The 11,144-nt window shown below is 60.2% G+C and overlaps 1 protein-coding gene across 1 annotated transcript in view; it reads right to left on the bottom strand.

Annotated features, from left to right (window-relative positions):
• Window positions 1-9,508, bottom strand: part of TSPEAR (thrombospondin-type laminin G domain and EAR repeats) — a 14,160-nt gene extending 4,652 nt beyond the window's left edge. The window contains exons 1-7 of the mRNA XM_014962965.1: window positions 9,182-9,508; window positions 6,440-6,660; window positions 6,114-6,352; window positions 5,897-5,987; window positions 5,162-5,318; window positions 4,606-4,737; window positions 2,844-3,076 (exon numbers count right to left, since the gene is read on the bottom strand). Of these exons, the coding sequence (XP_014818451.1) occupies window positions 2,844-3,076; window positions 4,606-4,737; window positions 5,162-5,318; window positions 5,897-5,987; window positions 6,114-6,352; window positions 6,440-6,660; window positions 9,182-9,275 (1,167 nt within the window). The 5' untranslated portion in view covers window positions 9,276-9,508. The remainder of the gene's footprint in view (window positions 1-2,843; window positions 3,077-4,605; window positions 4,738-5,161; window positions 5,319-5,896; window positions 5,988-6,113; window positions 6,353-6,439; window positions 6,661-9,181) is intronic.
• Window positions 9,509-11,144: the final 1,636 nt, after the last annotated feature.

Genomic DNA, 11,144 nt, shown 5'->3' with positions numbered 1-11,144 from the left:
CATGTGGGGACCAAGGTGGCCGGTGTGGGGCAAGACAGCCCTGGCTGGCAGGGACCCCCAAGCAGCACAGTGCCCCCGATGCGGGGACAGGGACCCGGTGGCTCTCTGTGCGGGGTGACAGCGGTGCCAGGGCAGGGACGAGGCCCCGCCAGCCCTGGGGACAGGCAAAACAGGCTGGGGAGGGAGGGGGGCCAAAGCTGGCAAACCTTCCCTGTAAGAAAAGGTTGTTCAGGAGAAAAATCACAGATATGATAATAACAATAATAACAACGATGATAACAGCTCCCTGAGTCAAACTATTTTCCAGACCAAGAAAAACAACCCGAGAGTGCTGGGGACAAAGGTGCAGCCACGGAGATGGCCTCGCGCACGGTGTGGCACCCTGGCTCCACCACACCAGGGGAGTTCCTGTGGAGCAGCAGAGGTTATGTCCCAGTTTGGGACACAGAGAAGCAGAGGGACACATCCCACAAGCAGAAAACAGTCAGAGGGGGAGGTCTCCTGCCTCCTGCCCAGCGCAGGACCCCTGCCAGCACCAGCCTGGGGCTTTGTCCAGCTGAGGCTCAGCCACACACAAGGATGGAGACCTTTCCTCCTCAGCGGTGGCCTGTGCTGGGTCCACACATCCATCTGGGGAAGGTGCATCCCCAGCACTGGGCAGGTCTCCCTTCAAGCCCCAGTCCAGGGACTCCCTTCAGAGCATCTCCAGAAACACAGCTTTAGAGGGAAGAGAAAGTCCTAGATCAAACCCTGCAATTCTGGAGCCTGGATCTCCATTGGCAGGAGCCACCAGGAGACCCTAGCCCTACCTTCTGGGGCTCTTCCCCTGATCCCAGCAGACCATCAGCAGGTCCTGGTGCAGTAAGGAGGTACTGACACCTACGGAGGCACAACACACCTGCAATGTGTGCGAGGAACCCAGGCTAGCTGGAGACGTCTGTACCACTGCTGTTGCAACACCGATCTGGTCATCATCTCCAGGCAGAAACACACCAAGCATGGGCAGCTGCATGCAGGGTGCCTTCCTGGAGCTCCCTTCTGGAGCACCCAGCTAGCCCCAGATAGAAAACCTGTTCCAGCTGTGCAGGAGAGGGGCCATCCTGCCTAGAAAGTCTGAGAAAGCTTTTCTGAGTGAAGACCTGAAGGCAAACCTGGAGGATGTGAGCCTTAGTGAGCACCAACATGGGTGTCTCTCTGTGCAGGGACCACGGGGAGTTGGGACTCCCCAGCCTGGTGGTCTTCTCTGCTCCAGCAGCCATCACTGCAAGGGAGTGTTGAGGGTCCAGACTAACACTGGGGAGCTTCAGGGTGGTTCCCATCAGCAGATAAACCCAGCCCACAGTGTTCCCATCTCCTGCCCACAGGGGTGCAGCCGGAGCTTTGCAGAGCAGGCGCAGCGCTGGGGATGGCAGGCACATTCCCAGCCCAAAGCCAGCTGTGCAACACAGCTGCATTTCCTGGGCTCGGCCGGGTTTTCTGCAGGACCCCACCACCACGGAGGTTACAAGGGACGTGGCCCATTTGTATCCAAACAGAGGGGCTACCAAGCCTGGAGGCAGTACTTCTGCCCAGCCCTCTGTACCCTGGAGCTCATGGCTCATGATGGGGGGCCCTGCAGCCACCCTGTGCAGCATCTGGTGACAAAGGGCTCGTAGGAGCCAGAAGGGCTCATACTGGAGGGGGAACGATCCCAACTGCCTTATGGGCTCTGCACAGAGTCGGCTCTCAGCAGATGTTTGCTGGCTGGACCGGGGCTCCTTGCAAAGTGACAAGTGGCTCCCCAGGGAGAGGAACCAGGCAGATGCCCTGCAGAAGTCCCATGGCAGATTGCCCAGGGGAAGAGGATAGAGCTCCGAAGTCCTGGAATGATGGAAAAGCAAGAGGGCTTAAAAATGCAGAAGGTTGGACTCAGTGGGTCCCTGGGAGGGAGCTACAGGCTCCGATGGCTCTGTAAGGCCACAGGTAGTTCTCTGAGATCAGAGCAGACCTTAAGCATGGCAGGATGCCCGCCACATTCAGAGCTTTGGGGAGGCTTTGCTCTCTGTGCTCCCATCTCAGGACCTGCATGTCCCCAAGAGCAAAGCCACAGCCACTGCCTGGGGTGGCTCCTGCCTCACTTCCCAGTCCCTGCAGAGAAGCTGTGGCTGCCCCATCCCTGGAGGGGTTCAAGGCCAGGCTGGATGGGGCTTGGAGCAACCTGCTCTGGTGGGAGGTGTCCCTGCCCAGGGCAGGGGGGTTGGAACTCCATGATCTTTAAGGTCCCTTCCAACTCTAACCATTCTATGATTCTAAAATCTGTGACAAGGGGGGGGGGGGGTGTGTCAGCCTTTGGCCAGGGTGGAGGCCGCTCTATGAGCACAACGAAACCCGTCTGGACTGCGGCTCTGCACAATGCGTATCCATGCGCGAAGGACATTTTGACACTGGCACTCACTCCATCTGAGGCAGGAACTTGCAAAACCTGCTAGAAATGAACCCAGACACAGGGTGGGATCCAGCCCCAATAGCTGGCTTTGGAGGCTGACCTTGCAGACACGCTGGACATCCCCAGGGAAGAGATCTGAGCACTCCAGACACCTATGCCATGAGCTGACAGTGGCCTGGGTGAATGTAGTTGTGTCTCAGCAAAAATAGCAAAACACAGAGGGCAGCCCACAGATGAGCCAGCAGTCCCGAGGACAGACCCTTACTGGCTGACCCCATCAAAGACAGAAGAGAGAAAGATTCACCCCCTAAGCCATGCCCAAGACTCAGGGCTAGTTGAAGAGAAGCCAATGCTGGGCAATCGCAGTTCAATTTACTGAAATGTTAAGGTTCTGAAATTATTTTCCAGGCAGACTTACCTTCTTTCCTATGGTGAAATACTTCCATGACTGAGCTTGGTAGGTGGGGATGTTCTGGTAGGGCACAAACTTCCCATCGGTCCACTTATAGATGGCCGATCCCGGGGGGGTGTACCGGTTGGCAGTGGCTGCGAACAGTCCCACCTTTGGGATGGTGAAGACCTCAACTCCCATCGTCTCAGAGTTGGTCACCAGGTTCTGGTACTCCTCCACATAGTCCAGCCTTTGTTTGACTAGGAGAACCACAAAGAAAGAGGGGTGAGGTTAAACCCAGATGACCCTGGCCTGGAGAGGTGCCCCCTGTTGCGTAGCAGAGCTGGCTCAGCGGCACTTGCTGCTCTGTGGGGGGGAAATGAAGGTTGTGGTGCTGCTGGTGGTGAGGGGCCAAAACCTGAGGGGGTGGTAAAAGGCTTGACTTGGTCTTAGTGGGCAGCACATCCAGCCCCCTCCACCCCTGGCTGTTCTCTGGCAGAGGGCAGGGCTGCAAACTGCTCTGCTGGGAGGGGGGAAGAACAACACACCAGGGCTTTTCATTGCTTCTTACAAAGTGGGTTGATATATTTGTCCTAAAGAGAATGAGGAGGAGATGAAGAGACCTACAGCGAAAGGGCCTGGGCTGCTGAGACCAGCTGGGTTAACATGTACCCACCTGCAGCAGCCCTGCACCAGATGTTTTCTCTGGCTGGAGTCAGCATGAGCTCTGGAAGAAGTTAGAGAAGACTTAGACAGAATTAAATGCCAGAAATTAGAACTGAAAGGCGAAGACTGGTCCCAATGGCAGATGGGTGGGCACTGGAAGGGACACATGGCAGGAGTAGGGCCACACGAAGGGCCAGTGTCGGTGGCACCAAGGGACACAGGTTAGCAAGATCCCAGCATGAGGTCTCCTTGGGAAAACCAGGACACAGTGCCAATCCTGATGACTTCCAGAGGTAGGGAAATGGGGGAGTCCAGCCACTGCCAGCTCCTGTGGGCAGCAAATGGCTCATCCAAACCCACCACAAGGGCATCAGCACAAGAAAAACCCCAGGACAGAGGGGAAGGACAGCTCGGTTGTGGGCATGCCTCATCCTCCATGTACTACCAGGGATCCTGGGCAGACTGCCTGGAGCGAGGGGGAGCGTGCCAGTGGGCAAAATCCATTTTGTTCTTGAACAATGTCCATCCCTCCAGGCTGTTGCTTTGCCACCGTGTTGCTCCAATGTTGCCCCACTATTTTCTGCATGAAGACCACTAGAGCTGGGATGACACGGGGACCTGCCTCCACCACCCTCCTGCCCCTTCAACTCTCTCTGGCAGCTGATGAGTCTTTCTGCTCCTTCTTGCCCACCCTGCAAGAAGTAGGTGCCAGGAGAACCTGCACTGTGGGGACCCCACAGCATGGAGCACCCCAGCACGGCTCTCTGAGGGGCCAGCTGTCCCACTTGGACAGACCCAGGGCTCATCCCTGGTTGGAGAAGCCCTAGGAGGGACAGACAACATGGATAACACGGAAGACAACGCAGGCACTGTGTGAGCGACTGGGGAGCTGTTTCACAGAGGCATTTGAATCCAGAGCTGCACTGGAAGTGTCAACATGGGCACCAAGAGCAAAGTGAAGCCCAGCCAGGGTGTGGGGGGAGGCAGGGTGACACCCCAGCCCCATCACCCTGCTGTTGTCTGACTTGGTTCCCGCCCCAAGCTGCTGCCGGTGGCAAATCTCTGCTCCTCCTCTGCTCCCAGAGCCTCCCTCCGTCCCCGTGAGAGCATCTCACACCAGTACCTTCCAGCATGGAAATCCAGGTGCTGCCGTTGCAGAGGTACAGCCCTCGCTGGGAGGCGTTGAACCAGAACTGCGCCTTCTCCTGCTTGGTGCAGGGCGGACGGGACCCCAGGGTCACCTTCGTGTCAGTCTCTGGACACGGAGAGAAGCAAGGCAGGTGCCTCTTAGGGCACGCCACAGAGAAGCAGCAAGGCTCATTCCCATGCCCATGAAGGGTTGGACATCCCGGTCCCATCCCGATGATGGGCACCAGGGAACGTGGGAAATGGCATCCCAGCCCTGAGCCGGGAAGTCACCGGCTGAGAAAACCCTGGGGGCTGGCACCCATGGGGTGATGGGCACAAGCCCAGTGCTGCCAAGGGACCCGGGCAGGGGCACCCCGGCTCTCCAGGGAGGTTTTGGACAGTGATCCCACCCCCTGTACACCTTGAGAAACGAGGGTGGTGAGGACACCCTCTTTCCCTGCGCTCCTGCTCCGTGCCCAGCCCCATGCAAAGACTCTTCCTCGGCAAAAGCCAGAGTGGCCAAGTGAGACCACACGGTGGGGATTACTGACCGTAGGGGTATTTTAGCACCTCGTTGCTCGCTGGCTTCATGGGGACGTCCTGGAGGACAGTGGGGACAGAGAGCATTGCTTCTTTAAAGTTCATGGCAGTGCATATCTGAGGGGTGGCATCGGCTCCGGGCAGCAGGACAAGCTGTCTCAGCAAGCCCTGGGAAAGCAGGAGCAAGATCATGGAGAGCAAGTCCAGCAAGAACAAGAAATGGAAACTGCAGCTGATTTATGCCTTGGATTTCCCTCCCGACTCTTGCTCGTTGCCCTCCCTCCCGGGCCGTGGAAGCCTCCATGGGATTCATCAACGTTTATCAGATCCTTGTTAGATGCCCAGCCTGCCAAAATCTTCATCCTGGCCAATTTAACAGCTGGTGCAAGGGGAACATTGGCAAGGGGCTCGTTAGCTCCAGATGGCTTTCACTGCCTCTGCTTTTCGCTGCTGGTCAGGATCAGGCACTGCCCTAAATTTTGTATCAATGAGATTGTGCCACCGACTGTCCTGTCACCGCACTGCTGGCAACATCCTCTTAAAAACACATTTGTCCACAAAGTGCCAGCCACCAGCACTGCCCCTTGCGTGCCCATGGCCAGCTGGGGACCGAGCCCAGCAGCTGGACCCCTGGCCACCTCTGCTGCCTGTGCCGGGGCCCAAGCCCTGCCAGCGTAAGGGGCTGAGGGGGGGCTACAGCTCACCCCATGGCCCGTTAGGGCAACCCCGCACCATGGGGCACATACCGTGAACACGCCTTTCCTTCTCCTCCTGTTGCCCAGGTAGAAGCTGGCTCTCTTCACCGACAGAGAGGCTGGAAATGGCGTCTCCACCACCCTGTGGATGAGCAGAGAAGGGGCAGGGGATGATTTCATGGCATCTGCTGGTGGCTGGAGGAGATGCTGGTGGAGGAACATCGCCCTGCCAGCCCTCCCGAGGCCCTCACCGATGCCCCCAACCTACATGTCCTTGGGGACGCTGCAGTCCACCGTCAGGGAGAAGGACTGGCCAGAGACAGCCAGGACGAGCGTGTGCCACTGGTTGTTGGAGAGGGAGACGTTGTGGAAGGTGACGCGGGTCTGCCAGCCGCCAGCGCGCTCCTGGCTCCAGAAGAGGAAGTGGAGCTTTTCGGGGGCGTAGCGCAGCCCCACCAACACGCTGGGGCTCTCCTCGGCCATCAGCGTGAAGATGTACTCGTTTCTCTGTGGGAAGGGCACGGACTCAAATCCGCCTGCCGCAAGCTTTGGGGCCGGGCTGTGCCCGCTCCCTGCCCGGCCAGAGGCGCTTACCTTGGCGGGGACACTGAGGACCCTGAGCGTGACGATGATGGAGAACTCCTCAGGGAAGCAGTCGCAGTGGATGAAGAGCCGGGAGGCGGGGAAGCCCAGGGCACGGGGCCGTGAGGCGGCCAGCTGGAAACCACGTACGCCCTGCACTTGAAAGACCCTCATGCCACGGGCCAGCCCGCTGGCGGGCACCGCCTCCGAGAGGATGTCCAGCGGGCGCAGATCTGTGCCGAGAGACAGCAGAGCGCGTCATGGCGGCAGCAGCCATCCCTTCCCGTCCCACCACGGGAGGGGGTCCTGCCACCCGGCTTGCTCAGGGCACCCAGCCCATCTCCAGCGCTGGCCGGGGGGAGCCACAGCAGCTGGGCTAGGTCCAGTACCCTGCCATCCCCTGCCCAGGGTCCATGTCAAGCAGACATGGGGAAGGTTTGCCCTCCAGGCACCAAGGCTGAGCTCTCCATCCCCAGGGGTGCCAAGCACCAAATGAACCATCCCATGGATCCAGCTGACCCCAGGCCACCACCTTCCTCAGGATCCATCAGCACCAGCAACCAGAGCCAGGAGAGCAGGCAGGGAACCAGCACCACAGCTTGCTCGCAGGGTGGCCACCCGTCCCCAGGGTGGTGGGGCACAACACTCCCCCCCCCCAGTCCTGGTCCAGGCTCTCCCAACCCAGCCCTAATTGCACACACGCACGTACTCCCCTGGCAGGCACCAAAACCACTCATTAAATAATTATCCTCTCCCCAGAGGAGAAAATGACGTGCCCAGCCCCAGGGCATTGCCCGGGTGAAGAACAGCACTAGGCACTGGGCAGTGCCAGGCCGTCCCCACGTCACAGTGCCAGGGCTGCCGTGGGTCCGATGGCTTGGCGGGCCATGGGAAGGGCTGTGCCCACACTGGGCACCTCTCCAGCCTCCCCCACCTCGGCTCCCCACGGCTTTTATCTTGGAACACCCCCCTGGCAGGATTGCCATGCCTGCAGCAGAGGGCATGGGGCTCGGTGGTGCTGCCCATGGGATGAAGCAGCCCTTGGCTGGACCACAGGAACCCCTGTGACTGTCCCACCGCCCCTGAGACCGGGCTGTTAGCTCCTATTTGGACTAATAAATCTCGGCTGCCGGGGCACAGCGGGAGAGCCAGGCGTGTGTGTGTGTGTGTGTGTGTGAACAAGGCTGTCTGAATCCAAACCAGCTGGAGAGGGGCAGTGGTTCCCCCCGCCAGCATCCCCGGCCAGCCCAAACCCCCATGGACAGGGCCAGGGGGATCTGCCCGTGGGGCTCCATCCAGCCGGGAGCAGGGACAGCAGTGAGTTCCCCCCGACCCTGCCAGCCCTGCGTTTCCCCCCTCAACCCCACGGGGCAAGAAGCGAGCCATGGGGCCCCCCCCCCCCCCCCCCCCCCGCCACTGGTTTAAGCTGCTCCTCAAGCAAAGCCTTGGTGGGGGAAGTTTAACTCAAACAAATTATTTCAGAAATGCACAGCTGGGGGAATGACCAGTTCCCGCTTTTCTCAGCAAAAAGCAGAAGCAGAATTCAGGCTTGGGTTTGCGGGGGGGTCCCGGAGCCCTCGAGTGCCCTGGGGGCGGCTGGGATGAGCCAGGGGCAGCTCAGACAGGGCCAGAGGCCGTGGGTCGGGATGGGACCAAGTCCTAAAACCAAACCCCAAGTCCCTAAACCCGAAGATGCACATCCCGATCTGCGTCCCGCTGAGGGTCAGGGAGCAGCCGGCGGCTGACGGCGGGGAGAGCAGTCGGGGCGCCTCGGGCAGCACACGGGGTGGGTAAAGTGCTGATGCTGGGGCCTCGACACCCCCAGGAACCCTCCAGCCGAGGCTGCGTGGGGACAGCAGGGATGTCCCTGGAGAGACCGGAGCAGCCAGGGGAGGAGGCAAGAGGCAAAAACTCTCCCATCTCTCCCAGTTTTCCTCCTCAGCGCCGGCTGCAATACAATGTGAATACAGGCGCCATCAAACCGAGACGAGCCCCAAGAACGTGGAGCCTGGGCCCAAGCAGCTCCAAAACCAGGCTGAAGTCCCACCGCCCACGCAGGGACCGTGCAGCACGGGGACAGGGACCCTCTTTGGCTCAGGCTGCTCTTGGTGCTTCCCTGTGGGAATTGCCGTGGAGCTGCCAGCTCCTCAAGCCGGGGGAGCGGGATGGAAACTTTGCGGGAGGTTTTGCTGTGGGGAGGGCGTAGGTTGTGTCTGGCAGAGTGCAGGGAGCCCCGGAGAGTCTGGGGTGGGAGGGAATTTCCAGGGGGGACTTCATGGCTCTTCCTCTACTTCTCCTTCCAGCCCTTCCCCTCCCTGTGCCCCCCAGGGCCAGCAGACCTTGGGACAAGGCTTGTGCCGCAGGGACGGGCACACACCGCGAAGGGCTGGTGACTCCCCATCCTGTGCCACGCCGGGGGGCTGTGGGCACAAGGGTGACCCCACTACCTGCCACGCGTGGGTGCAGGCAGGGTGCTGTCACCTGAGGCATCGCTCCCTGCTGTCACCCTGAGATTCGGTCTGCTGGCACCTGGGCACTGAAACACCGGCGCTGGGCTTCCCGGGAGAGGCTGCCCCACATGGGACACCCTGCAGTGGCCACGTGCCCCCCAAAACACAGCATGCTTTCTAGGCTCTGTCCCTAGAACATCCCGTCCATGGGAGGACACAGGTCGCAGCGTGTTTCCTCGCACAGCCATTGTCTGTCTCGACACCCCCCTCCCGGCGCAGCCCCCCCGCCGGCCCTCGCTCCTACCTGTGCAGTGCTGCCAGGTCCTGCCCCCGCGGATGAAGCCCTCGCCGGTGGCCCAGTGGAGGAGGACAACCCAGAGCAGCAGCGGAGCCGACATCGGGGGGCTGACCTCAGGGGGTCCATCCACCGGGACCCCCTTGCCGTCCACTCTTCCGTGCCCAGGCAGGCGCCGCTCGGCTCAGTCCCCCCAGGGGCTCTGGCATAGTCTGCTGGTGGGGCCACCTCCTCGGGGATGTTCCACACCAGGCTGCTTCTGGGGTGCTAAGCTCCACCGTCCCCTGGCGTGGGCATCACGGGCTGGGGCACGGCGAGGGGGGCAGGCGGGGGGCCAGCGGGAGCTCCCCAGTGCCCGCGCAGCCTGCGCACAGACATTTAAATGAGAAGTTGGTGGTGGGAGAGGAGGAGCCCCGGCTCCTTGGAGAGCTTTTATCTTTTGCCCAACCCTCTGGAAGGCGGCTTTGGGGAGGGGTTTTTTAATATATTTTTTTTCCTCCTTTTTTCCTTTGCTTCCTTTCATTTCTGGGGATTCATTTTTCCAGGCTCACGTGAGAGCAGGTAAGAGATGTGCCCCTGCCCCGAGAGACCAAGGTGGGAACCTTCCTGCCCCTAAAAGCCTTGTGCTTTCGGCAGCACGATCCCAGCCTGTACTGGAGGGATCCTCCACCCCTGCTGGTCCGCTCCACCCTGCCCAAAACCACTCAGACCCCACAAGGGGCGTATTTTTCCCCCAAAAATGCCTCATGCAGGTGGTGCACAGCCAGTGCCGTGGGTAACCCTCCAGCCCAAAGGCTGGCCACCAGAGCTGGCCGTGCCACAAGGAGGGTGGCAGCGTGCCCAGCGCCGGTTCCGAAACCCTGGAGGTTCCGCTGTTCCAACGGGAGAGACAGCAGTGGAAAAACTCCCTGCACGCAGCAAGTTCCGCTGGGCTTCTCCAGCCGCAAAATGAGTTACTTCCATTCCCCAAACAATTGAAATGGGCTCCCACCCCCCCTGCCCCGTCCCCAAAGCCTTCCCACAAGGCGAGCGCCGGAATAGAAAGCGGATGGCCAGGACGAAACGCCAAAAAAATTGTGTCGCAAACTGGGGGTTTCGTCAGCCAGGAGCAGCCGGAGCCGGACCCACAGACGAGCCTCCCACCGCTCTGCCCCACCGAAACCCACCGTGCCGGGAGCCTGGCAGCACCCTGCGCTGCGATCCCAAACCCTGGGAGGAGCTGCCACCGGAGCCCGGAGGGGGCCCAAAAGCCATTGGTGCCTCTGTCTCATGGTCAAACAGCCCCTGAAGCCTGGAGAGCTTGTGCCTGGGGGTGCTCTGGACCCAGCAGGGCTGAGCAGAGCTCCTGCTCCCCACACGCCTCTTGTTGGGCAGCCCCCACTTTAGGGGCTCTAGCAGGATCACGCTTAAGCAGAGCTTAACCTCTCTCCAGAGGGTGCTGCAGAGGCGAGACGCAGCCAGCTCCCCATCGTAGAATCCCATGGGGTTGGAAGGGACCTCTGGAGATCATCTCCTCCAACCCCCTGCCAGAGCAGGGCCACCCAGAGCAGGTCCCACAGGAATGTGTCCAGGTGGGTTTGAATGTCTCCAGAGAAGGAGACTCCACCACCTCCCTGGGCAGCCTCTGCCAGGGCTCTGCCACCCTCACAGCAAAGAAGTTCCTCCTCATGTTTAGGTGGAACTTTCTATATTCAAATTTTTGCCCATTTCCTCTTGTCCTGTCCCTGGGCACCACTGAAAGAAGACCGGCCTCATCTTCCTGACACCCACCCTTTAAGTATTTATAAGCATTGATCAGATCCCCTCTCAGTCTTCTCTTCTCCAGACTCAAAAGACCCAAGTCCCTCAGCCTTTCCTCATCAGAGAGATGCTCCAGGCCCCTCAGCATCTCTGTAGCCCTCTGCTGTCCCCTCTCCAGCAGTTCCCTGTCCTTCTTGAACTGGGGAGCCCAGAACTGGACCCAGTGCTCCAG

Source organism: Calidris pugnax, unplaced genomic scaffold, assembly GCF_001431845.1.
Source record: "Calidris pugnax isolate Ruff unplaced genomic scaffold, ASM143184v1 scaffold1156, whole genome shotgun sequence".
NCBI lineage: Eukaryota > Metazoa > Chordata > Aves > Charadriiformes > Scolopacidae > Calidris > Calidris pugnax.
This window is presented reverse-complemented; position numbering and strand designations above follow the sequence as displayed.